This window comes from Colletotrichum costaricense, assembly GCF_030867565.1.
Source record: "Colletotrichum costaricense strain IMI 309622 chromosome Unknown Scaffold_18.1, whole genome shotgun sequence".
NCBI classification, from domain to species: domain Eukaryota; kingdom Fungi; phylum Ascomycota; class Sordariomycetes; order Glomerellales; family Glomerellaceae; genus Colletotrichum; species Colletotrichum costaricense.
In genome coordinates this window covers 558,669-580,901 of record NW_026848247.1, presented here as the reverse complement: position 1 = coordinate 580,901, position 22,233 = coordinate 558,669, and the positions used below count along the sequence as shown (strand labels likewise).

The 22,233-nt window shown below is 53.2% G+C and overlaps 9 protein-coding genes across 9 annotated transcripts; 3 read left to right on the top strand and 6 right to left on the bottom strand.

Moving 5' to 3' along the window:
• Positions 1-239: 239 nt before the first annotated feature.
• CCOS01_13745 (cytochrome P450) lies at positions 240-2,147 on the bottom strand (the record flags this gene model as incomplete). Its single annotated transcript, XM_060461890.1, has 5 exons — positions 240-1,031; positions 1,134-1,384; positions 1,500-1,651; positions 1,735-1,876; positions 1,943-2,147. The coding sequence occupies 5 exons, from the start codon at positions 2,145-2,147 to the stop codon at positions 240-242; spliced, it is 1,542 nt and encodes a 513-aa protein (XP_060307610.1).
• A 1,906-nt stretch (positions 2,148-4,053) lies between these two features.
• Positions 4,054-5,979, top strand: CCOS01_13744 (uncharacterized protein; the record flags this gene model as incomplete). Its single annotated transcript, XM_060461889.1, has 1 exon — positions 4,054-5,979. A coding segment is annotated over one exon (1,926 nt), but the record flags the coding sequence as incomplete, so codon positions are not given.
• Positions 5,980-8,050: 2,071 nt separating this feature from the next.
• On the top strand, positions 8,051-8,542 carry CCOS01_13743 (uncharacterized protein; the record flags this gene model as incomplete). The annotated part of the gene is made up of 1 exon (XM_060461888.1): positions 8,051-8,542. One exon carries the CDS (start codon positions 8,051-8,053, stop codon positions 8,540-8,542), a length of 492 nt encoding a protein of 163 aa, XP_060307608.1.
• A 1,091-nt stretch (positions 8,543-9,633) lies between these two features.
• Positions 9,634-11,420, bottom strand: CCOS01_13742 (T-complex protein 1 subunit delta; the record flags this gene model as incomplete). The annotated part of the gene is made up of 4 exons (XM_060461887.1): positions 9,634-10,476; positions 10,528-11,183; positions 11,247-11,298; positions 11,364-11,420. The coding sequence occupies 4 exons, from the start codon at positions 11,418-11,420 to the stop codon at positions 9,634-9,636; spliced, it is 1,608 nt and encodes a 535-aa protein (XP_060307607.1).
• Positions 11,421-11,948: 528 nt separating this feature from the next.
• Positions 11,949-13,433, top strand: CCOS01_13741 (26S protease regulatory subunit 7; the record flags this gene model as incomplete). The annotated part of the gene is made up of 4 exons (XM_060461886.1): positions 11,949-11,951; positions 12,009-12,100; positions 12,157-12,271; positions 12,324-13,433. 4 exons carry the CDS (start codon positions 11,949-11,951, stop codon positions 13,431-13,433), a joined length of 1,320 nt encoding a protein of 439 aa, XP_060307606.1.
• A 771-nt stretch (positions 13,434-14,204) lies between these two features.
• On the bottom strand, positions 14,205-15,188 carry CCOS01_13740 (uncharacterized protein; the record flags this gene model as incomplete). The annotated part of the gene is made up of 1 exon (XM_060461885.1): positions 14,205-15,188. One exon carries the CDS (start codon positions 15,186-15,188, stop codon positions 14,205-14,207), a length of 984 nt encoding a protein of 327 aa, XP_060307605.1.
• A 1,545-nt stretch (positions 15,189-16,733) lies between these two features.
• Positions 16,734-18,050, bottom strand: CCOS01_13739 (cytochrome c1; the record flags this gene model as incomplete). The annotated part of the gene is made up of 4 exons (XM_060461884.1): positions 16,734-17,406; positions 17,474-17,536; positions 17,679-17,833; positions 17,985-18,050. 4 exons carry the CDS (start codon positions 18,048-18,050, stop codon positions 16,734-16,736), a joined length of 957 nt encoding a protein of 318 aa, XP_060307604.1.
• A 784-nt stretch (positions 18,051-18,834) lies between these two features.
• On the bottom strand, positions 18,835-20,141 carry CCOS01_13738 (3-deoxy-7-phosphoheptulonate synthase; the record flags this gene model as incomplete). The annotated part of the gene is made up of 4 exons (XM_060461883.1): positions 18,835-18,992; positions 19,047-19,949; positions 20,006-20,063; positions 20,136-20,141. The coding sequence occupies 4 exons, from the start codon at positions 20,139-20,141 to the stop codon at positions 18,835-18,837; spliced, it is 1,125 nt and encodes a 374-aa protein (XP_060307603.1).
• An 861-nt stretch (positions 20,142-21,002) lies between these two features.
• On the bottom strand, positions 21,003-21,763 carry CCOS01_13737 (uncharacterized protein; the record flags this gene model as incomplete). Its single annotated transcript, XM_060461882.1, has 2 exons — positions 21,003-21,177; positions 21,234-21,763. 2 exons carry the CDS (start codon positions 21,761-21,763, stop codon positions 21,003-21,005), a joined length of 705 nt encoding a protein of 234 aa, XP_060307602.1.
• Between the last annotated feature and the right edge of the window lie 470 nt (positions 21,764-22,233).

Genomic DNA, 22,233 nt, shown 5'->3' with positions numbered 1-22,233 from the left:
AGGGATCAGACTTCCCAGAGGTAGTCTATTGAACATATTTAAAGCGTACCAAGGAAAAGGGCGAGCCGATAAAAGGTCCCCCTATCTACTCATTTTGAGCTTTTACCCGCTAGGAAGTCTTGCGAACTTGAGCCTTTGGTAATGTCATTCTCATGATTGGTTTTGTTGAGCAGAAATCTAACACTTTGCCCCAGAAGACACTTGCTTATCTCAAACACAAGCCCATAAATCATGTTTCTCTAGACTACAATTGCCTTGATGTGGTTCGAACCACTCTTGGGAAACGCCCCGAAAAAGTCGGCATCAAAGGCGACATCGCGCTCATACAGCGTATCATGCAACGCTAGCTCGAAGCCAGCCGACGGAGCGAAGATACGTCCCAGAGTCAGATAGATTCCCATATTGGCCACGTCCATCCCCACGCAGCTGCGGGTCCCGCGGCCGTAGTTGTTGACGTACTTCCGAACGCGCTTCCTCTCACTCGGGTCAAGCCAACGTCCGGGCTCGAATCTGTGCGGATCCGGAAAGATGTTGGCGTCAAGGTAGATATCGTACGTGGAAACGGAAACGGTGACGCCCCGGGGTATCACCACGTCCCCATACTGAATCTCATTGTCCGGGTCAGTTCTGGGCAAGCGGCCAGCGATGGGGTTGTTTAGACGGAACGACTCCTGGACGACTGCGTGTAGGTAGTTTAGCTCCTTGAGCTCTTGGTACGTGGGGAGTCTGCCGAGTCTCTTTTCGCATTCTGCTAGCTCTTTGCGGAGCCGTGCGAGCTCGTTGGGGTGGCTTAGGAGCATAAAGGTCGCAAAGGCGATGGCTTGGCCTTCTGTGTCGATGCCCGCGTTGATGCAGAGCCAGACCTCGTTTACCACGCGCGTCAACTTTTTTTCGTGGGCTGGGAGGTTTGAGGCGAGAATGTGCTGGACGGTGGGTTTGAAGCTATCATTACCGCTGCCGACGCTACTAACAGTCTTTTCGCGTACATTTGTATTATTGGTCGTTGCAGCGCGATACTGATCTGTGACGGCCTGATCGATCATCTAAGCAGAGAAGCCACACACTTCATTTAGTCACGTGGAGGCTTCTTATTCATGCTGACGCCGATGATGATGATGAAGTAAACCACCTACGTTCCGGAATCGTAGAACACGAATCATTACAGGACTGACAGGCTCTGCGCGCTTGGCCCAGCGCGCAGGTGCTCGCATTACGGCAAAGAACCAGTGTCCGATGTGACGGCTGATCATGTTCATGCGACCCAAAGTCCTCGCAATCTTGAACATATCATTCTCAAAGTCCTCGACGTCGACGAACCCAAAGTCGTAGCCAAGGTTCGTGGTGCACGTCAGATCGATGGCGAGGCATCGAAAAGCATGGCCCACTAGAGATCATGGACAGGTCAGCGGGTCAGCAAAGTCACCAGGTACACACGCAAGACCTCTGACGATGGGGAGGTAGAGGTATAGGGAAATTGGGAGGGAGGGGGTTTGATTTACAGGTCAATACGGCGCCGGTGCCCTTGGCAGCGCGGAATCTCGCGAGTAATCTTTGGACCAGCGCCTCGTATAAGTGTTCGCGAGACATGACCAGAGGGGTGGCGAACACGGGCAGGATAGCCTCGCGGCGCATCCGATGTAGCTCATGAGGGCTGAGTAGAGGCACGGAAGAAAAAGGGGTCAGCATATACTCGTGAATGAGGACGACAGACGTCCATAAGGCAGTCTCACTTACCCGGCTTGTAGAACACTGTTCGGCGGACCATTGGAACGGTAATACCACCACGGCCTGGACGTCTTTCTCGAGATTTTGAAGGCTTCGGCGAACTCTGGATCCCGAATGTGCACTTCCCATGGGTTTATACGCACTATGGGGCCTGTATAGAGAGATAAGTTAACATATTGGAGTTGAACAAGTAACTCCGAATCACTTCGTCACTTACCTGATACATCATGCATGCGGTTGATCACAGCCCAGTATCGACCACCCCCATCTTTGAAAAAGTCGTAATAGAACTCGTAGCCGAACGTGAGAGCGGCCAATTTCGGCCCAGGGAAACGAGCAAGAGGGCTGGAGGATAACCTATAGATAACAATAGACACAACGTATGCCGCGGCCAACAGTAGACAAGCTATGAAGTATACCATCTTTGCATGCTATTACAAAGTCGCGATGAGAAGGGTCCAGGATCAGTGCTGGAACAGATATGGCAGCAGATGCTGACGTATACACTCTGTCACTATTAGGAATCGCACCCTCGTTTTTGAGGCTTGGTCTGGGAGCTTGAGGTGCTTCCCCAAGGAAGCCATGATGAGAATCGGGCTTCCAATTTCCCGTCCGTTGCCATCTTTGAAGCGACAATAGCCCGGCGTAACATTCCTCACCGCTTAGATAGAACCGTTCCAGTTCTTACCTTGAAATGCCAGAGGTCAGACTTTCTCTTGGCCGGTTCAGACCCGTTGAACGTGAGCTATCGCCGATGCAAAGTCAAAGCTTAGCAATCGCGTGCTCTCGAGTGGTCGTTCCCGTATACGTATTGAGGGAACCAGTCAGTGGAGTATCATCTTCGCAGTATTAAACCTCGTCTCTGAAGTATTCGAAGTATGCATGTAAGATGTTTGTGGAAAGTACAACTATCAGTTTCTACGACCTGACTCAGGGGATACCTTATTCAGCGGTTACGAATACTGGTGACTCTCATCTGTGTTGTATATACGAAGTACTTCATACCTCGCCGAAGTCTTTCTCGTTATTTCTGCTCGAGATACGATGAAGAGATGTGATCTAATCCGAATGCTAAACTTTGAAAACTTTGTCAACTGTGATCAACATCAGCTGAAGCCAAAATCCCACCCCACGCAGGGTGAAATAGTTGGTCGGCGAGTTTGACAGCATCGCCATGAATGTCGCCGGGGACGAACCGGAATGTAACATGGCCACACAAGCGGATCATGCCGAACGGGATGCAACTTGGCGATTACTAGCGCCTGAGGAGGCACGGTCCGACGGGAAGTATTGCTGTTCTTCATAATTCATTCAACTTACCTTTGACGTTGATGGGGTCCGAAACTCTAAAGAGGACCCCTAAGCAGTTCATCCAATGGCGATCTCCCGAATGCAGATTCAGGCATCTGCCGGTGGTATTTGCGGACTTAACTCTTTGTTCCGGGCCTCGATGCTGGTCACCCATAGGACGTTCTTGTTGATCACTGGTCCTCCTGCGATGAAGGGGCTCAGCCGTCTAAGTTTCAGGAGACTTTGAGAATGCTTCACCCCGAATCGAAGGTTGTTCCAGGCTTATTCTGTATCCCCTTGCAAATAATAGAGACAAGTTCCTGCGACCCTCATCAGAGCCCTGAAGAGAGGGGATTTCCATATTTCCCGATGGAGACTTCGGCGCCGGACTGACCGCTCTGGTGGGTTGAACGGTGCCGGCAAGGAGGACCTGCCTGTAGTGGGAAGCCTCCGTGTAAGCTTTGATTTGTGGGACACGCGGACTCAACCTGCATGAGACATCTTGTTCTTTGTCACTTACGGATATCCTACTCTCAATTTCTAGTGTGATGACAGGTGTGCTCTGCATCTTGGTGATTCTGGCTCCGAAGTTCTGAATGTAGATGATATCCTCTATAACAGTTATGTTGGTTCTAGCTTTCGAGGATGTCTGCAATTTGCTTGTCTCATTGCACTTCAACCACGTCTAATTTCTCTTCGTCGTTACGGTTGCCACACCTTTTGACACTTTGAAGAATTCTTTCTCTCCATAGAGTTGCACATCTAAATTGCAAACTCACAGGCGCGACCAGGCAAGACGTCCTGAATGCCATGGCTCGGTTCGTGACGAGTCACGCCGGCAAGGCCAAGAGCGGTGACATCGGCTCCGTCCCGCGCCTCATCAACCCGGCCGAAGCCCCCGGCATTCTCGGCGTCTTCACAGGCCAAGGCGCGCAGTGGGCCACCATGGGTCGCGGGCTCATGGCAGCATCTCCGGTCTTCCGACGCAGCCTCGAGGCACGTGAAGCCGTCCTATAACAGGGCTTACCCCAGGGCCACGGGCACGCGCCGGCTTGGTCTCTCATTGAGGAGCTTTGCAAGGATGCGGACATATCGCGCCTAGGCAAGGCTGAGCTGGCGCAACCGCTCTGTACAGCGTTGCAAATCGCCCAGATTGACATCTTGACTGCGTCAGGAATCTGTCTCGACGCCATTGTAGGCCATTCCTCAGGTGAGATCGCAGCGACCTACGCCGCCGGTCTCATCTCGCGCAAGGCCGCTATGCAAATCGCCTACTACCGCGGCTTCTACGCTCACCTAGCCCGCGCCGGCACAAAGGATGGCGGCGGCATGCTGGCGGTCGGCCTCTCGCTCGCAGCGGCCTCGGAGCTGTGCCGCCAACCGGCATTCGTTGGCCGCCTGGTGGTAGCCGCCAGCAACGCACCGCAAAGCTGCACGCTCTCTGGAGACCGGGACGCCATGGCCGGGACTAAGGAGCAGCTGGAGCGGGACAACATCTTTGCCCGTCCGCTGCTGCTCGACACGGCGTATCACTCGCATCACATGGCTGCATGTGCCGATGCCTATCTGCAGGCCCTCCTAGCTTGCGACATTTCCGTCAAGCCAGGGAAAGGAAGAGGGCGAGGGGCGTGCGTGTGGAGTTCCAGCGTCCGGGGCGACGCTCGCCTTGTTCGACGGGGCGGCGAGGCAGAGCTTCTTGCTGCGCTCAAGGGTCCATATTGGGTTGCCAACATGGTACAGATGGTCAAGTTCTCACAGGCGCTCGAGTTGGCCGTGTGGCACGGCGGACCATTTGACCTGGCCATCGAACTGGGGCCACATCCGGCTCTCAAGGGCCCCGTCGAGCAGACGCTCAAGGCGGCTTATGGTGCCGCGCCGCCGTATGCTAGTCTCCTCAAGCGCAAAGCAAGCGATGTAGCTGTCGTGCAAGAGGCCATCGGGTGCGTTTGGTCCCAGCTTGGACCGGCGCATGTCGATTTTAATGGTTTCCGCGGCATATGGAGTGAAAGCAATACGTCTATCATGACACCCAAGTTATTATTCGCGGATCTGCCCGGCTACACGTGGGATCACGACCGGGTATCTTGGCGTGAGTCGCGCATCTCGGGGCGGTACCGTACCCTCGCTGACACGGCACACGAGCTCTTGGGCCGACGGATGCCCGATGACAACGATCACGAGCTGCGGTGGCGCAACGTCCTGCGTGTGCGTGAAATCCCTTGGTTGAAGGGGCACGAGGTGCTTCGCGAGGTTCTGTTGCCCGGCGCCGCGTACGTCTCCATCGCAGCCCAGGCGGCGCAATACGTCGCCGGTTCTCGGCCCGTGGCTTCGCTGGCCGTGGAGGACGTTGACATTCTGCGGCCAGTGGTTGTGCCTGATAACACGGACGGAGTCGAAACAATGTTTACCGTGCAGGTGCTACCGGCGGCGGCTGATGACTGCAGTCCGAATAACAAGGCTGCCCAGGTTGTGCGTGCCAAGTTTGCGTACTACGTGTGTCCAAACGAGGTGACGGACGCCATGATGCTCACCTGTAGTGGTAACTTAGTCATCCTTCTCGGCCTCGCCGACTCCGGCAACGGCCCCACTTTGGCATCGGGTCCGGTGTTACCAGGCCGGGGGCCGATTCCGGACAACGCCGTTCATGTCGACGGCGAAGCCATCCACGAGATGTTTGGCCAGATCGGCCTTGGTTACCACGACGGATTTGCGGCCATGAAGAGCTGTGAGCGCGCCCTCGGCTACGCGGCCGCCACGGCAGTCTGGCCAGCCGATGCCAGCGTCGACACCTATGCCGATGCTGCGTCACCGGGACCAAGCAGCGGCTCCTACGTGCTACATCCAGTCATTTTGGACGTGGCTTTTCAAGCCTTGTTCGTCGCACACGCATACCCCGCGAGCCTATTGCTCGAGAGAGCGATGCTGCCGTCGCACATCGATCGCGTGCTGAGCCTACCGCGGTAGATTCATCACCATCAGCGTCGTCGTCCATCCACTTCCGCCACCACTCAGGCGGCATCAAGAGCCCCTTCTCGCAATTCCGCACACACATGGAGACCGTCTACGGCGGTGCGTCTGATGAGATTGACATGCAAGAATGGCTTGTCCGTGCTCCTCGACAGGGCCTGGACGCGCTTATTACTGCGTATACTGAGGCCCTGCTTGAGAGCGGGATGCCGCTGGTGTCGCCGTATCTCGGAGCAGACCTGGAGTGAATGAAGGCATAGGTTCTAGGGAATCTTTTCTTATTTCATTATGCTGGTATATATGGTATCGTGGGAGAATGTCGACTAGAGGTGTAAACAGTACTCTAGTCTGCTTCTATAACTCGTAGTTCAAGTTATAATTTTTCATTTGCCCTGTGATTTTATATCCCCATATTCTCTACAAGTTTGTTAATCGCGTTCATGTTCAGAACTTGACGCCGGAATGGCGTTGACTTGATGCAGGACCTATGGCTGCCACTCAAACGCTACTTCACAGACCTAATTATACTATTACTCAAGAACCAGCCTACGGTAAGAAAAATGCTCGAAGAAGCGGTACCAGCTGTGCAATGAAAGTTGAAATGATATCTTGCTCTTCATACTCGAAGTAGAAGAAATCATCTTGGCCATGACCACTCCGAGTGGGTTGAAATCGCAGTGAACCGATCAGCCCTATGCGCGAGGTGGAAATTCGATTGGCCGTCTCACCGACCACTTCAACCCTTCTTCTGGGAGTTGACAACTAAAGATTAAGTATTCAAGCAGGCGGTCCTCAAATTCGAGCGACTATGTTTTTCTTCTCGTTGATATAATATCATTGGGGGAAGTGGTGCGCTTGTTCAGCTATAAGATGGCGGACCTGCCGCCGCTGTCAAGTCCTACTAGAACATATTACCAGAACGGGAAGTCAGAAGTATCGCGGGGCACAGCTGAAGCCGCCAAGCCATGGAGCGGACAGTTTTTGAGTTGCCTAGTACATTTTGTCTTGCTTTTGGCTTCATGAGGGCTTTTTTGCTACGTCCTTTAGAGGTTGAGATGATTACGGAGGCCACGGGAGTCTCAGTCACATTGACTTGGCGAGGCAAGGTGGCTGATCGTTTTCCTTCTCAAGCCATCAGGTAGGGATGCAACGTTCGGATGAAGGGACGACTCCGATAGGAAGACAAGATCAAGCGGCAGTGAGACAACGCTCGCAGCCGCCCGAAAGGGATGGTTCGACGGGAGGGACCGCGACTAGCTTCCAACCAATGTTGCATTATTCTCCGAATGCACGACTACGGCTTACAGCCAAGTTCTTGGTTCAATCGTTTTTGGCAATATAGAGACACATAACGTGGGTCATAGGGATCCTGAGTTGGACTGATCAAAGCTGGCTAAATTGCTAATCATCACTATCCTCTTCGTAAAAGTGAGACATCTTGTCTGTCTGACGTGAGGCGGGCATACAACTATCCATTTCCCTGCAGAATGCTAGCACCGAGGAGCATTATATGCCATATCCTAAAATGCCTCTCTACTCTCAACCCCTTATGCATTTGGGAACCTTGATAATGCTGAGGAGGAACTCGAGACCTTACTGAAAGACAAGTTTACTCTCGTGCCACTTCGAACTTACAGAGTATCGCAGGTATCTAGGGCCTGGGCTGCAAGTCGCAACGACATAGATTTGCCTGTTTAGATCAAGTTAAATTCGAAATAATCAAAGGCAGAAGACATCTAGGGCTTACTGCCAGGTCATCTTGAGAGTCGATGGGATGTGAGTCTCTAATTTGCTTCCTCCATGTGGCCAGACAGTGTGAGGGAATCAAGCGAAGCATTTGCTGCCTGCATGGCTAAGTAAGAAGACAATGATTCCACAAGATGAGTCTCATTGATAGAGTATTGAAAATCTATAAAAGGTCCATACCGCTCCGAGTTATGACCTCGTGGTATCCTCTTCATCCTCTACCATCAAGACCAAGCAAGCAAATCACCACATCACCATCCCATCCAACCGTCATCACTTCCACTTCCACTTCCACCTCCAACACCCCCTTTCCACCCTCAAAATGCACTTCTTCAAACTCATCACCACCCTCGCCGCCGCCGTCTCGGTCTCGGCCATCGACATCCAGAAACACTTTGGCCAAAACTGCGGCGGCAACTTCCGCGTCTGCAGAGCCATCGACCCGAACCGATGCTGCGTCGGCGCCACGGCCGAGAGCGTCCTCTTCCGCTACATTCCGTCCAACTGGCGCATCGAGACCCGAGGCTACGACGGCGGCGACTGCCGCAACCGCCGTGCCACCATCCTCTCGGCCGGCGCCACGTCCGTCTGCATGCGCTCTGGCGGGTTCCTCTTCACCGGTGCCGGCTACGGCTTTGTGAACAGGAAGAGGGCGCCTCAGGAGGCCGGCGAGGAGACGTGTGCTGCCGCTGAAGGTGAGGGGCAGGAGCAGAAGTGCGAGTCTAGCCAGGAGCCTGATACTCTGGTTCTTGTTGACGGGTCCGAGTATAACCTTGTTGGTCTTGAGGCCGACAAGCTTGACAGACTGGTATGATATTTATACCCCAAGAGACCAATGACAGAGACACCGCTAACTCTCTGTTTAGTATGCGCTTCCACGAAACTTTTCCCTTTCATTCTGAACAACACGCAGATGATCTGTTATTCCGTTTTTAATCCTTCAAACATAGAATGATGTTGCTGACTGCTTCTTCACTATCTAGCTTCACCATTGCAGCCGATCCCAATGTCACTTCTGCCGCCGATATTCCTGACGAGTTCACGCCTCTGCGAAAGTAAAGAACGTACGAACCAACCAGCAATTACATCTATGGTGCTCAGGCGCTGACGCTGGTGATATGGAGGGGATAAAAAGTGGTAGGTGACGATGGTTGGTAACCCCAGCTGGAGATGTCAACTTGGCTGATTGGAAGGACGTGTGCTTATTGGATTTCTCTTCTTCTCTGTCAGATGAAAGGTCATGTCGTTCTTCTTTATGCTCTCAACATCGTTGAGTAGCATTGTCCACTCCTTGACTGAGAGGGCTCTGGCGCCGGATGTCCCTTTTAGACTAAAAGAATGACACGTGTTTTACTGATGAAGACCAATTGCTTATGATTGTGAAATATAAACTTTCAGCAATCCATCCTATCGAATATATTGAGTGTTTGGAGTTGAAGTTGGTAGGAGGTCGCTCTGTTTGCCGTATTTAGTAGAGCAGCTGATGGAGGAACGTTGGACAAACTGACTAGGTTATTATATAGCGAAGGGTGGGCGAATTTGATAAGGGGAAGCCAGAAATCGCCGGCTGAAGGCTGGAAACAGGCATAGGCTGATTCACGACTTAGTGCCTTGCTCTAGGTGTACCAGAACGAGTGGGAATCGAGTAAAGCAAGTTTGGCCAGGATAATTTCCATGCTCAAAGTGAATGTTATTAGAAAAGGCAAATGAGATTAGGTTGAGGTGTCATCAAGGTATCTGGTGTGATCAATTGCTTCTCAGCTTCTAATAGTTTTGACGCCTCTATTCCAGGCCCACCCACGTCTACACCGCAATCAAGCCAGGTAGCCGTAATGTACATGATCATCAAGCCTGGATTTCCCCTTTTACTTTTTGTTTTTGATTTCGTGACTCATATTCCCCTCCTTATCTGGTAAGGGCGATGTCGTCTATTCTGAGAATCATCTTCACCGTCTCAGCTGCCAACTCAATGGCGCTGGTGCTTACCAACAGAGGCTGGAGGACGTTCTCCTTGGAAATGTTGGTGTTGACACCGCCGGACTTGATACTGACACCTGCATTCTTCTCGCCGAGCTCATGTCTATGACGAAGCTCGGTGACGACCTTGATGCTGTTAAGTCCGGCATTCTCGGCCAGAGTGGTGGGGACAACCTCCAGAGCGTCGGCAAATGCCTTCCAGCAAATGGCCTCGGTGCCCGTCAATTCACGCGCGCGCTTGGAGAGCTGAGACGCGATCTCGATCTCAGCAGCACCACCACCGGCGATCAAAGCCTTCTTCTTCACCAAGCAACGAACAACGCAGTGGGCGTCGTGCAAACTGCGCTCGGCCTCGTCAAGAATGAGAGAATTGGCGCCGCGAACAACGACGGAGACAGTCTTGCCAGTGGCCTTGGCACCGGTCACCTTAACCATGCGAGCTCCGTTGGACTGAACCTCCTCGACGAGATCGGCTGATCCGAGCTTGTCCTCTGTAAATGAGTCGACATCAGCAATGGGCTTGCAGCCGGTAGACTTGCAGATGAACTCGATCTCATCACGCTCGATATCCTTCACGGCAAGAATGCCAAGCTTGGCGAGGAAGTGCAGGGACAGGTCGTTGACAGCATCGCGAAGAATGGACTTCTGGATGAAGAGAACGTTGCACTTGGCCTTCTTGATCTTCTTGACCATGTTGAGAAGGTAAAGACGCTCCTCCTTAACGATCTTATCCATCTGTCTGTAGTCGTTCACTTGGATGGTGTTTTCCATCTGTATTGGTCAGCAACAGCGGAAAAGGGGGCATCTGAGGGGTAGCCTTACATCGGGCTTGGGAGGGCTAAGCTGGAATTGAATAAGACCGATTCTGGCCTTCTCGATTCTTGCGGGACCACCAGCACCCTTGAGAACAGGCTGCGTCAAGATCAAGCCATCCGAAAGCTCGCTGTCCTCGATAGTTCCGCCAACCTTCTTGACAATTCTGATGTTCTTTAGGTCGACATTGTCTGCCGTCTTGAGGTCGATGGTCTTGACAACGGAGTTGACAGCCATGGGCCCGAGGATGTTGGAGTATTGCGACACAATCTTGGAGGAAAGAGATGTGTTGGCTGCCTGAAGCAGGGATGCTGTGTCGGTGAGGGAAATGGGTTGTGACATGTCGTGGAGAACCTCGACAGCTGCGGCAGCAGCTCTCTGGAAAGCCTCTGAGATGACGGAGGGGTGGATTCCTTTTGACAGCAGTCTGTCGGCGGCACCGAGCAAGCTGCCGCAAATGACAACGACAGATGTTGTGCCGTCTCCCGCCTCCACGTCCTGTGCCGCCGAAAGGTTGACCAACATCTTTGCTGTCGGATGCATGACAGACATGCTCTTCAACATTGTGTTGCCGTCGTTGGTAATGATCGTCTCGCCCTTTCCACTTCGAATCATCTTGTCCATGCCGCGGGGGCCCAGAGAGGTTCGGATCGCATCGGCGACGGCTAGCAGTCAGATCGAGTCAGTTGATGATCTGAGAAGCTTGCAGGTCTGTTCATCTTGCTCACCTCTAGCAGCAACGATGTTGGAGGAGCGGACGGCGACGGGCTTCTCCTTGTCCTATAGGTGAAGTATTAGCAATAAGCTCCCCTCTAGAAGCTTCACTATGAGCGCGCAGTTCGCACCTTGAAAGTAGCATTGCCAGAGCCTCCTCCGGCCTGGGCTGGTGCAGTAGTGGCCATTTTGACAGAACTGGTTTGTGTTGTGCTTGTTATCGAGAACTCGGGGTCGGAAAGACAAGCTAAACACGGAGTGCAAAGGTATCGGTATCGTCGTGGGCCTGTCCCGCTGTCGCCTTCTTTTGCGATCGCCCACTTTCTCTCAGGTAGGAACCCCCCAGCGGCGGTGGGATATTTTTTAGCGGCCGTCAGGTTGTTCCTGCCCCGGTACCTTAAGGTACCCTGTGTGCCTGCTACCTAAGCCGGCCCGTCAGTTCTGTTTGCATTTTGCCCACACCGGGCCTAGCTCCACAGCAGCCTCGCATTTGTGGCCCGTGCTTTGGAGCTCAAGGCAACCTGGATTACGGAACCGTCTTCCATCGCCTCCATCCCACGATTCCAACCCCCAGCATCATACTGATTGACGACCAACGCGACCACTCTTCGAAACCCTGCGACCCCATTCCCACGAACTATCCAAAACGAAGATTCCCACGAACCTACCCCATCCATAATATTCGGCAGTAGGACGTTCAGTCCTCATCCTACATCATGGTATGGACCCTGCGTGTCCACTTCCCTCGATAGCAGTGTTAACCCGGGCATCATTAGCCTTCCGCTACCGGCCAGAACTGGGAGAAATACCAGAAGACCTACGCAGACGATGAGGTTGAAGAGAAGAAGATCACACCGCTTACCGATGAGTCCGTTCACCCCACCAACTTCGAGCTACGATGAATTGTTGGCTAACAATACCCAGAGATATCCAAGTGCTCAAGACGTACGGTGCCGCCCCGTACGGTGCTGCCATCAAGAAGCTCGAGCAACAGATCAAGGAGAAGCAAACGAGTGTAGACGAGAAGATTGGCGTCAAGGTAGCTACATCTGTCCCTCCTTGGCTGATGCAACTCGGACTGACATGACTAGGAATCCGATACGGGTCTTGCCCCTCCTCACCTTTGGGATGTAGCAGCAGACCGACAACGCATGTCGGAAGAACAGCCTCTCCAGGTCGCCCGGTGTACAAAGATCATTCCCGACGAGAAGGACGACTCTAAGAGCAAATATGTCATCAACGTCAAGCAGATTGCCAAGTTCGTCGTACAGCTCGGCGAGAGAGTGAGCCCTACGGATATCGAAGAGGGCATGCGAGTGGGTGTCGATAGGAACAAGTACCAGATTCTTCTGCCGCTCCCGCCCAAGATCGACGCCAGTGTTACGATGATGACGGTCGAGGAGAAGCCCGATGTTACATACGGAGATGTTGGTGGTTCAAAGGAGCAGGTCGAGAAGTTGCGCGAAGTCGTCGAGATGCCCCTCTTGTCGCCAGAGCGGTTCGTCAACCTCGGTATCGACCCCCCGAAGGGTGCGCTGCTGTACGGACCCCCTGGTACCGGAAAGACCCTTTGCGCTCGAGCTGTCGCCAACAGAACAGACGCCACCTTCATCCGAGTCATCGGCAGTGAGTTGGTCCAGAAGTACGTCGGTGAGGGTGCAAGAATGGTGCGCGAGCTTTTCGAGATGGCGCGGACGAAGAAGGCCTGCATTATCTTCTTTGACGAAATCGACGCCATTGGTGGTGCCCGTTTCGATGACGGTGCCGGTGGAGACAACGAGGTTCAGAGAACTATGCTGGAGCTCATTACCCAGCTGGACGGTTTCGACGCTCGTGGCAATATCAAGGTCATGTTCGCAACCAACAGACCTTCCACTCTCGATCCCGCCCTGATGAGACCCGGCCGTATCGATCGTAAGATCGAATTCTCCCTGCCCGACCTCGAGGGTCGCGCCAACATTTTGCGTATTCACGCTAAGAGCATGTCCGTCGAGCGTGACATTCGGTGGGAGCTCATCTCGCGTCTGTGCCCCAACGCCACAGGTGCCGAGCTTCGCAGTGTCTGCACGGAGGCCGGTATGTTCGCCATCCGCGCCCGGAGAAAGGTGGCGACGGAGAAGGACTTCCTCAGCGCCGTGGACAAGGTCATCAAGGCCAACCTCAAGTTCAACTCGACGGCCAGCTACATGCAATACAACTAAGATGGGCAACCCGGGGGCTACGAGATGGAATGGAGAGGGGGTCACGGAGTTTCGTCATGTCCTTTATTTCTAAAGGCTGTAAGAATAGGCAGGCTTCGGATCGGGGAAGGCTTCTAGAGGGCGTGATACCTTCCGAGAGAAAGGAGAAATAGATCATGCTTTCATGTGCCAATCGCAGTTTCACATTAGCGCAATTCGCAAGTGACATGACGAGTCTGCCTGCCCAACCTAAGTATGCAGAGAGGAACGATAGCGCTTAACGTAACTTTTCATGTGGCAGGTTGGTGTGCTTTGAGGAACGTACCGCAAGGCAACATTACTAGCCTGGCTCACTCACTGCCTGATATTCTCAACCACTGAAGCATAGAGGATGGCTTCATTTGGCAAAATTTGTGGTGTTGTTGGCCGTAGAATTACATTGAACTACAGCTAGACGAGGCACACTCTCTCGCCTCTCCAGCCTACCTAACGTAGTGAGAATAAGGGGACGTGAGTATTTTTCAACCCATCCCTTGCTCTCGCTGTTCCCTGGTAACATCTCCCAGGTGGTCCTCCCATTGGCAAAAAGAAAAGTAACAACGTCCCATGCTGCCTCAGCATTGCCCAGATTTGCTCCATTACCAAATGAATATGCATGCCTTCATTAGCAGTGCCATACGCTCAACCGTCTTCCGTGGGCGTTTTGACTGTCGAAAAAGAACCTCCTTGAACGCTATGATTGAAAACAAGAAAACAAGAAATATTGCCCTTCCGCAGGGCGTTGCAGCCGCCTTAGACTGACTCCATGCGTGAGAGGCAGCCTAGGCAAACGATGTCGCCCTCTGAACCCTTCTCGATACAACAGCGACTGCAGACCATCTGCCTATGACCACCGCCCGTCCAGCCGTTGTGCCGAGTGGCTCGGCCGGTTCTCTTTGCCTCCTGCTCTTCTCTTGATTGCCTTTGCCTGTCGTCATCCACATCATCCATCGTACATGACCGTGAGAGGTCGAGTCCGTCTTGTCCTTGATCCTGTTGCGTGCTGTTTATGCCGCCGTTGCTGCTTGGTCGTCCGTCCTTTTCCCAGCCCTGGCATTCCCGGACGCAGACATAGCATGATCGTTGTCCACAGCCTTGGCAGTCTGCAAATGAGTCGAGGTCTGATTTCTTGGTAGGGCGGCGGTGGCAGATGTGGCAGGGTGCCAAGGACGAGGGCGTCCTGGGTCTATTGCCAGCTGCATCCGCCTGGTTCTGTGCTGCATGGGAGGCAGGGCGAGACTCTGTAGACGACCTGCTACCCCGTCTTTGCTGCGAATCGTGTTGTGATGTAGTGCCGCCATTCGAGCTACTCAGCTCCCCACTATCATTGTCATCATCGTCGTCAAACATGCGCTGTCGCTTGGATACAGGAAGCGGCGCTATTTTCCGAGGCACCGAGTCGATGTTCTGGCGTGATGCTTCGGTGGAGGCAGCGATGTCGTGGGAGAATCCAAACTCATATCTCAAGCGTTCATTATTACTGGAAGGGAAGCGAGGGAAGTTACCTCCCAGGTGCTGCTGCTGTTGCTGCTGTTGAATCTGCTGCTGAATAGGCCTGCCTCCAAAAACGCTGTCAGCGTTCCAGTTGTTCGTTGCAGCCTGATACTGGGCGAGTTTCTCGTACAGGGGGCCTGGCAAATGCAGGTCGTTGCTGTTGGCGTCGTTGACGTCTCGTCTGCGCTTTCTGCCTGACGCCATCGCCATCAGCCGTGGATACTCCTCGGCGACGGATGGCATTTGGATTTCTGGTTTGTATGGTTCGATTTAGGCAGGAATTGTTGTGAGTCGTGTAAGGTATTAAGCTCGTTGATCGATACAAGAGGTTTTCTTGTCGTTGGAAGGGGGCGAGTGACTTGGCGTTGGTGGTGGTTGAATGCGTGGTGGGCAAGGCGAGGTTCGCTGATAAGGTTCCTCGTAGATTTCTCTTGTGAATAAGAGGAACCGAAAGGAAAGGGTATGAAGGCGACGAAACAAACCGTTGAGGGCTTGCTTCTGGTCAAAGATGGAGAGTGAAAGAGCTCACAAGAAGAGGGAGGACTTGATGACGAGTGAAGTACGCTCTTTCCCGCTCGCTCTTCTTGACTCGGCAGCTCCTTCGTTGGAGGAGGGGGAAGGGAAGGTGGTGGTAGTGGTGGTGTTGCTAGTTAGCTGCAGGCACATACGTCCATGTGAGCAGTCTCTGGCAGGACTGGCAGTGGATGGCAGGGTGTTTTTGAGGTGGCACTGATGGCCAGGCCCTGGCTCGGAGCTTTTAGGCCTGACGGAAGTTGCCCAGTTTAATGAGTGAAGTGGACACCAACGGGCGACGAAGGAAACAGAGGATTGGTCGGCGTCGTGCTCTCCACCTTCGGCTGCTTCTGTTCTGTCAGCGCAGTCATCTCAGCGGACTCAGCGCTGGATCCAACTGTTCGGAAAGCGCGCCGTCCGCTGGAAAACCGATCGTTTCCTTCCAGCCCAAGGTCCTCTTAACTCGCGCGGCCTCTGGAGCACGTTGCTGGAGCACCTCCAAAAGACCCACCAAGATTCGTCTCTTCCACCAATTGACAACCCCTGACTACCTGCCCAAGGTCGACGCAAACCCCGGCCACTCACTCCTCAGTCAATGTCGTTGCTCAGAAACTGGGTGGCTATCGGCGACAAACGACACTTTAAATGCCTGCAAAGTCACAGAACTTTGTGTGCGAGCTAGGGGTCTGAGAGGAAAACATGAGATGAAACAACTTTCTGATTATCTGAAAAGGAAAGACAAAAAGTTATGAAAATGGGTACGGACATGCATCTATGTACCAACCTCGCATTGTTCTATCAACCTACAAATAAGTAAGGTGCAACTGCGTTTCGGCGAATCAATGGCCGAGGGTACGCATGTTCAAGACACCGTTGATTGCGACAGCCGATGTTTGCATCGCGTATCGACCGGTAGTATACTCAGCTCTGTCTCCTTGACTCCGCGTCTGACGAGATGTTTCCCACTGATGGCACGAAGCAGGCTCATCTACTTCATTTCGTGACTGCAGCTTGATCATCAAGTTGTGGTAGTACTTTGCTTCGTGGAACATCACTTTGAAACGTGGGCATGTGTTTGGCACATGAAATTCTAATCTTGTCTTGTCATTATCAAGGAGTCAGGTATTGAAAAAGGACCATCTGATTTACACTCTATCGCTCCCCATATTGCTCCCAACGATGAATCTCGTCTCTGCCGCCTCCACTAACAAAGGAGCTGTTTTAGAGAGCCTAGTATAACATACACAGAGACAACCGAAATGTTGCCATGCTAATTTAGTGGCGAACCTTGGTGTCCTTGGGAGGGTCGTACGCGAGCTTTCTCGACTTGAGCCAGGCCCACTTGTACTTCTTAACCCAGACGCTGAGGGCCCAGAGGGAGGCCGAAACAACGAGAACCTTCATACCCATGCGCTTGCGGTCGTCCATCTCGGGCTCAGCAGCCCAGTTGAGGAACTCGACAACGTCCTTGGCCATCTGCGAGGTGGAAGCGGGAGTGCCGTCCTCGTACTCGACGAGGTCCTCGTAAAGGACACGGGCCATGGCGATACCGGTACCGGGGAAGTAGGGGTTGAAGTTCATGCCGGGAGCGACGACGGCGCCCGCGGGGGGCTCCTCGGGGTAACCGGTCAACAAGCTGAAGATGTAGTTGCAGCCACCGTGGCGGGCCTTGACGATCAAGCTCAGGTCGGGGGGAAGGGCACCGTTGTTGGCGAAACGGGCAGCCTCCTCGTTCTTGTAGGGGTCGGGCATGTAGTCGGAGAGCTTGCCGGGGCGCATCTCGATGTCACCCTGCTCGTTGGGCTCACCGGGGTACTCGTTCTCCTCGGCCATGGCCTTGGCCTCGTCGACGGTCAAGACGGTACCGACGAGAGTTCGGTAAGGGACACGGCTGAGAGAGTGGCAAGAGGCGCAAACCTCGCGGTAGACCTGGAAACCACGGCGGAGACTGCAATTCAATGTAAGCGTCATACATCTCAGATGGCCGAAAAAAATCGACGTGGTGTTCTGCTTACGCCTGGTGATCAAAGGTCTTGAACCATTGCTCGTGAACCCAAGGGTAGTTGGTAGGGTGAAGACTGAAGATGATAATTTAGCTCAATGATCGATTGCTGTCAGTCGGCCCCGGTTTCAATGTCGATTATGCCTCAACCCAAGGGATTCGGCGGCATTCGCGCAATTGTCCCTCGGCGACCGCATACGGATAGGCAAAAGACTCACCCCTCCTCAGCCGGTGCGGCAGCGTTGGCGGAAGGTCCGTAGAGGTGGTAGTACCAGGCCATGGAGCCCAAGGCGAGAGACGTCGAAGTGACGGCGGCGAGGTTCAATCTAGAGGAAGCTTCGGCACCAGCGCCGCTGGAAGTAGAGGCGGCACGCTGTATCAATCATCGTCAGCGAATTTGCCCCAGAGTCCTTGATGTCCATTGATGTCCTTCGATGGCCATTGAGGCCGGGCTCGGGCGTGTTCGTTGGCGGTCGGTCGGATTGCCTCGGGAATTTCGACTCGTGATCAGTTCATCTGCGTACCTTTGAAATCGTGACAGCGCCATTTGTGAAAGTGCGCGCCGAGCGCAAGCAGGACCTTGCCAACATGATGGGCGAGCCGTATCCGCAGCTACAGAGACAGCCGCGAACAGATTGATGGGGCAATTGGTGGGAGGTCGTCTCGTGGCGGAGATCGTTTCTATGGTACAGCAGTCGAGGCAGGAGAAAATCGCTTGAGGCAGTTTTCGAGTGCCTTAGGTATGGGACGTCTCTGATTGGCTGATGGGCACGGTCAATGACATCTTCCGTTCCGGCGACTTTTCGCTTCCTTCCTCTTACCCGTAGTTGCCCGGTTGCACTCAATTGACCACACGTATTTCCGATCGCCCGTCTCACCCAAGTGAACCCAACAGCTGGCGTCTGCCAACCCTCGGACTGAGAAATGTCGCCCCCATGATTGGCCTGACTTGGATGCAACTGCAGCGATCTGCCACATGCATCACAACACGACATTAGACGATAAAATAGTTATTTCAAACAAAACCCCCTACCAAACTTATTCTGAAGGGCGATAAACTTCGAGCATCATTTCCAGTAACTGCATTAAGCCCGAAGTCTTCGGCAGCTCCTCCATCATGAGAAATACCGAAATGTTGTTGAAAAGGTAGCAAAAGAGTTGGGTATCAGGTGGGTTTTATTCGACAAAACTACAAAACTACAAAACTTTTTAACCTCGCCGAACCGAAAGTAGCTCCCGCAATCTACGGCGGGCAGCTATCGGTATATGCACACTTTATCCCTTCGCTAAGTCGACAGCCACGCCTTGTGGCTAGTCTGTATCCCATAGAACTCACTACCGTTGCACAAAATCATTAGGTTCGAAACTAGCTACTCAAGCACCATTCTTGCTGATGACTTCGCGGCGCTGCTTCACTGCGTTGGCCAGTTGGTCGAGCACAGAGATGGTGTCATCCCAGTGGATGCATGCGTCTGTGATGCTGACTCCGTACTTCAGGCCCTCCTTGCCCTCCTTCGGCACCTTTTGGTTGCCTATTGGGAAATTAGCATCTGCAATTACATGCAATGATCTAGACAGGTACTTACCCTCGTTGATGTTGCTCTCAATCATGACACCCATGATGCCAGTCTCGCCGCCGGCAATCTGGCCAGCGAGGTCTGCAGCAACCTTGGGCTGGTTCTTGTGGTTCTTCAGAGAGTTGCCGTGGGAGCAATCGACCATGAGTCTTTGGGGAAGACCGGCCTTCTCCAGGGCAGCCTTGGCCTCAGCAATGCTCTTGGCATCGTAATTGGTGCCACGAGTACCACCTCTGAGAATCGTGAAGCAGTCCTCGTTGCCCAGGGTACCGACGACGGCCACGACACCGGGCTTGGTAACAGAAAGGAAGTGGTGAGGGTGTCTGACGGCGCCAATGGCATCAATGGAGACGCCGAGCGAGCCGTCAGTGCCGTTCTTGAATCCAACGGGGAAACTGAGACCGCTCGCAAGCTCTCGGTGCAGCTGACTCTCGGTGGTTCTCGCGCCAACGGCGCCGACGGACAGCAGATCGGCAAGGAACTGGGGCGAAATGGTATCGAGCATCTCGCTGGCAATGGGCATGCCCTTGTCGGTGAGGTCGACGAAGAGCTGTCTCGACAGGCGCAGACCCTTGTTGATCTTAAAGCTGTTGTCGATATCCGGGTCGTTGATCAATCCCTTCCATCCGACTGTCGTGCGGGGCTTCTCGAGGTAGGAGCGCATTACGATGAGGAGCTCGTCCTTGTGCTTCTCCTTCTCTTGTAGCAACATGTCGCAGTACTCGAGAGCAGCTTTGGGGTCGTGGATGGAGCAAGGGCCAATGATGACCAGTAGTCTCTCCTTCTTGTCGGTTCCATTGACAATAGCGACGGACTCGTCACGGCCCTCGATCACTGTTTGCTTCGACTTGGGGGTTTGGGCAATCTCATGCTGGAGCAGATCGGGCGACGTCAGCGGGTTGTAGCCGCGAACTACGACATCAATTAGCTTGACTTGACGACTGAGAAAGTATCAATGCAGTTTGTACTTCTCCAATCTTCGCTCTCGGCCTTGTTGCCAACATTTTTGTTCTCGATGAAGAAGCTCTGCAAATAAGTGGTGAGTCACAGGTGTTGTACTTGCGCGCGGTGGCCGGGGGGTCGCGAGAGCTGACTTACAGACATGGTGGCGGCGAGGAACTTCAAAAGCAAGATGCAATCGGACGCTGAATGCTTAGTGAATTCTGAACGAGTCGATTGAAAGGAAGACTGAAATAGTTGACAAGTGAAGAAAGTGCAATTGAAAGAGCAAAATAGACTTTTTTTCTCTTCTGGATTTGTAGGTTGCTGTGTCCAAAGGAGGGCAGCTTCGAGAGGACTGCAATACCTTACATCAGACCTGAGCACAAATGGGCGAAGACTCATTCGTCCCCCTGCCCAGTGCCACCCCGGCCGGCAGTACCCCGCCGAAGACGGACCCAGAAAAAAGTTGAACACCACCTTGACTACCACTACCACCACCAACCTACTGCGTAACCTCAAGTCAGGGCCACCCGCCTCATGCAAGCGCAAGCAAACTTGCCACCAGTGAACCAATGGGCCAACAGTGAGGGGTATCCTTGCCGCATCTTTCTCGCTGAATTATGGCCGTGACGTGAGGGTTGCCCCCTGTGGACCTGTCCAGCCGGCCTCAATGGCGCCACAAGATGGGTCTCACCGCCTGGAAAATGCCCGCGACAGCACCGAAGAACGGGCATTACTATTGCAGACTGTAGTCAGTGCTTCGACGACTTTGACTTGCCCTGAGGTGGGATGTCTACGTAGCTTCTTCTCCTTCAACCTATCGGGGACGAATATTTGGAGCACATGGTAGGAAGGTATGGTACCTTGGTTTTATTCCAAAGGCGCCCTAATTTGACATATCCTCTAACCATATCCAATCTATTACTCCAAAAACTTCAAAATCTGTATCGAACATCACCGATGTCGCTTGGAACCCCACGAACCCTTAGCATCAATCTACAACACACCACCTTCCATCAAAGTCTAGATCGTCTTTTTCAGGGGCTTGTAAGCCTCCTTCTCCATCTTCACATAGCCGTTAAATCGGCCATACACCCACTTCAAGAGACTGGTACTCGCGGTCATCAGCGCGGCTGAGAAAGTGAACAACCCCACGCGCTGTACGGTGTTGAGGACATCGAAAATAGGGTAAGGGTACCTGCATCTAGTTAGCGGGCGATACAATGGGTCGAAGAGGGTAATCCTTTAATCTACCATCCGTTCCTGCTGAAGCACAACTCAACCCAGCCCCAGTACAGGAAAGCGAAGATCATGCTAATGGCCATGGCCGAGTATGCGCGAATCGTCCATGGCGGGCTGAACAGAATAAGGTCCAGAGACAGGACCACAGCAGGGACCAGGTGGAATCCAACGTCCGGTAGCCAGTGAAGTTCGAATCCCTCGGGAATCAGCAATCGCTTGTCAATGGAGCGGATTCCCCAGTACAAGATGCTGATGAGCACCTCAAGCGGTGCTGCCGTGGTCGACAGGGCGTTCTTTACAGCAAACAATGAAGGGCTGAGGGTGATATCGGCCAGCAGCCCTATCACAAATGTCACAAACGACAAAATCAGTCCGATATTGGTGAGGTGCTGGTAGTTTCCTCCGAAACCCATGGAGATGTCGTGAGTGAGTCCATTCAGGAAGTTGAAGGATGCGATGAACGAAACGATGCCGGTGACGTGCAGCAGCAGAGACGCTGTCCGGGACGGCGACTGCAGCCGCTGTAACTGATGCTTGGCCATCTTAGTTTGTCTCGATGTTGACAATGATGTTGCTTGTCCCACAGTTGTAGTTCTGGTGTAAGGTAGTTTGATGTGAAAGAAGGGATGAGATCGCACTTCCGCAACGAGACGGGCCCAAAGGAAAGGAATTGTTTAGGAACGGGAGGGAGAGAAATCCGAGGGATTGGGTCGTCGTATGTCGTTGATGCCTTGAAACGAAAACTTTAGGAAGGTGAGACTCGCTACAAGGGTGACTTGTTATTTATTTATCTTCCTTTGGAAGAAAAAGTCGTTGCCGACTAATCAGGGTTCCAACTGATGCATCGTCAGGCTGACGGACCGCGGCAAGTTGCAACTGTCCGGTGCCCTCGGAAGGCTTCGTCATGAGGTCACTGATGGATCCCGGCGGCGCGGTGCCCCGTACCTGATCGCACCTCCAGTGTCACCAAAAGATCCACGGAGGCCCCCTAACCTGGAATCCTGGATGCCCC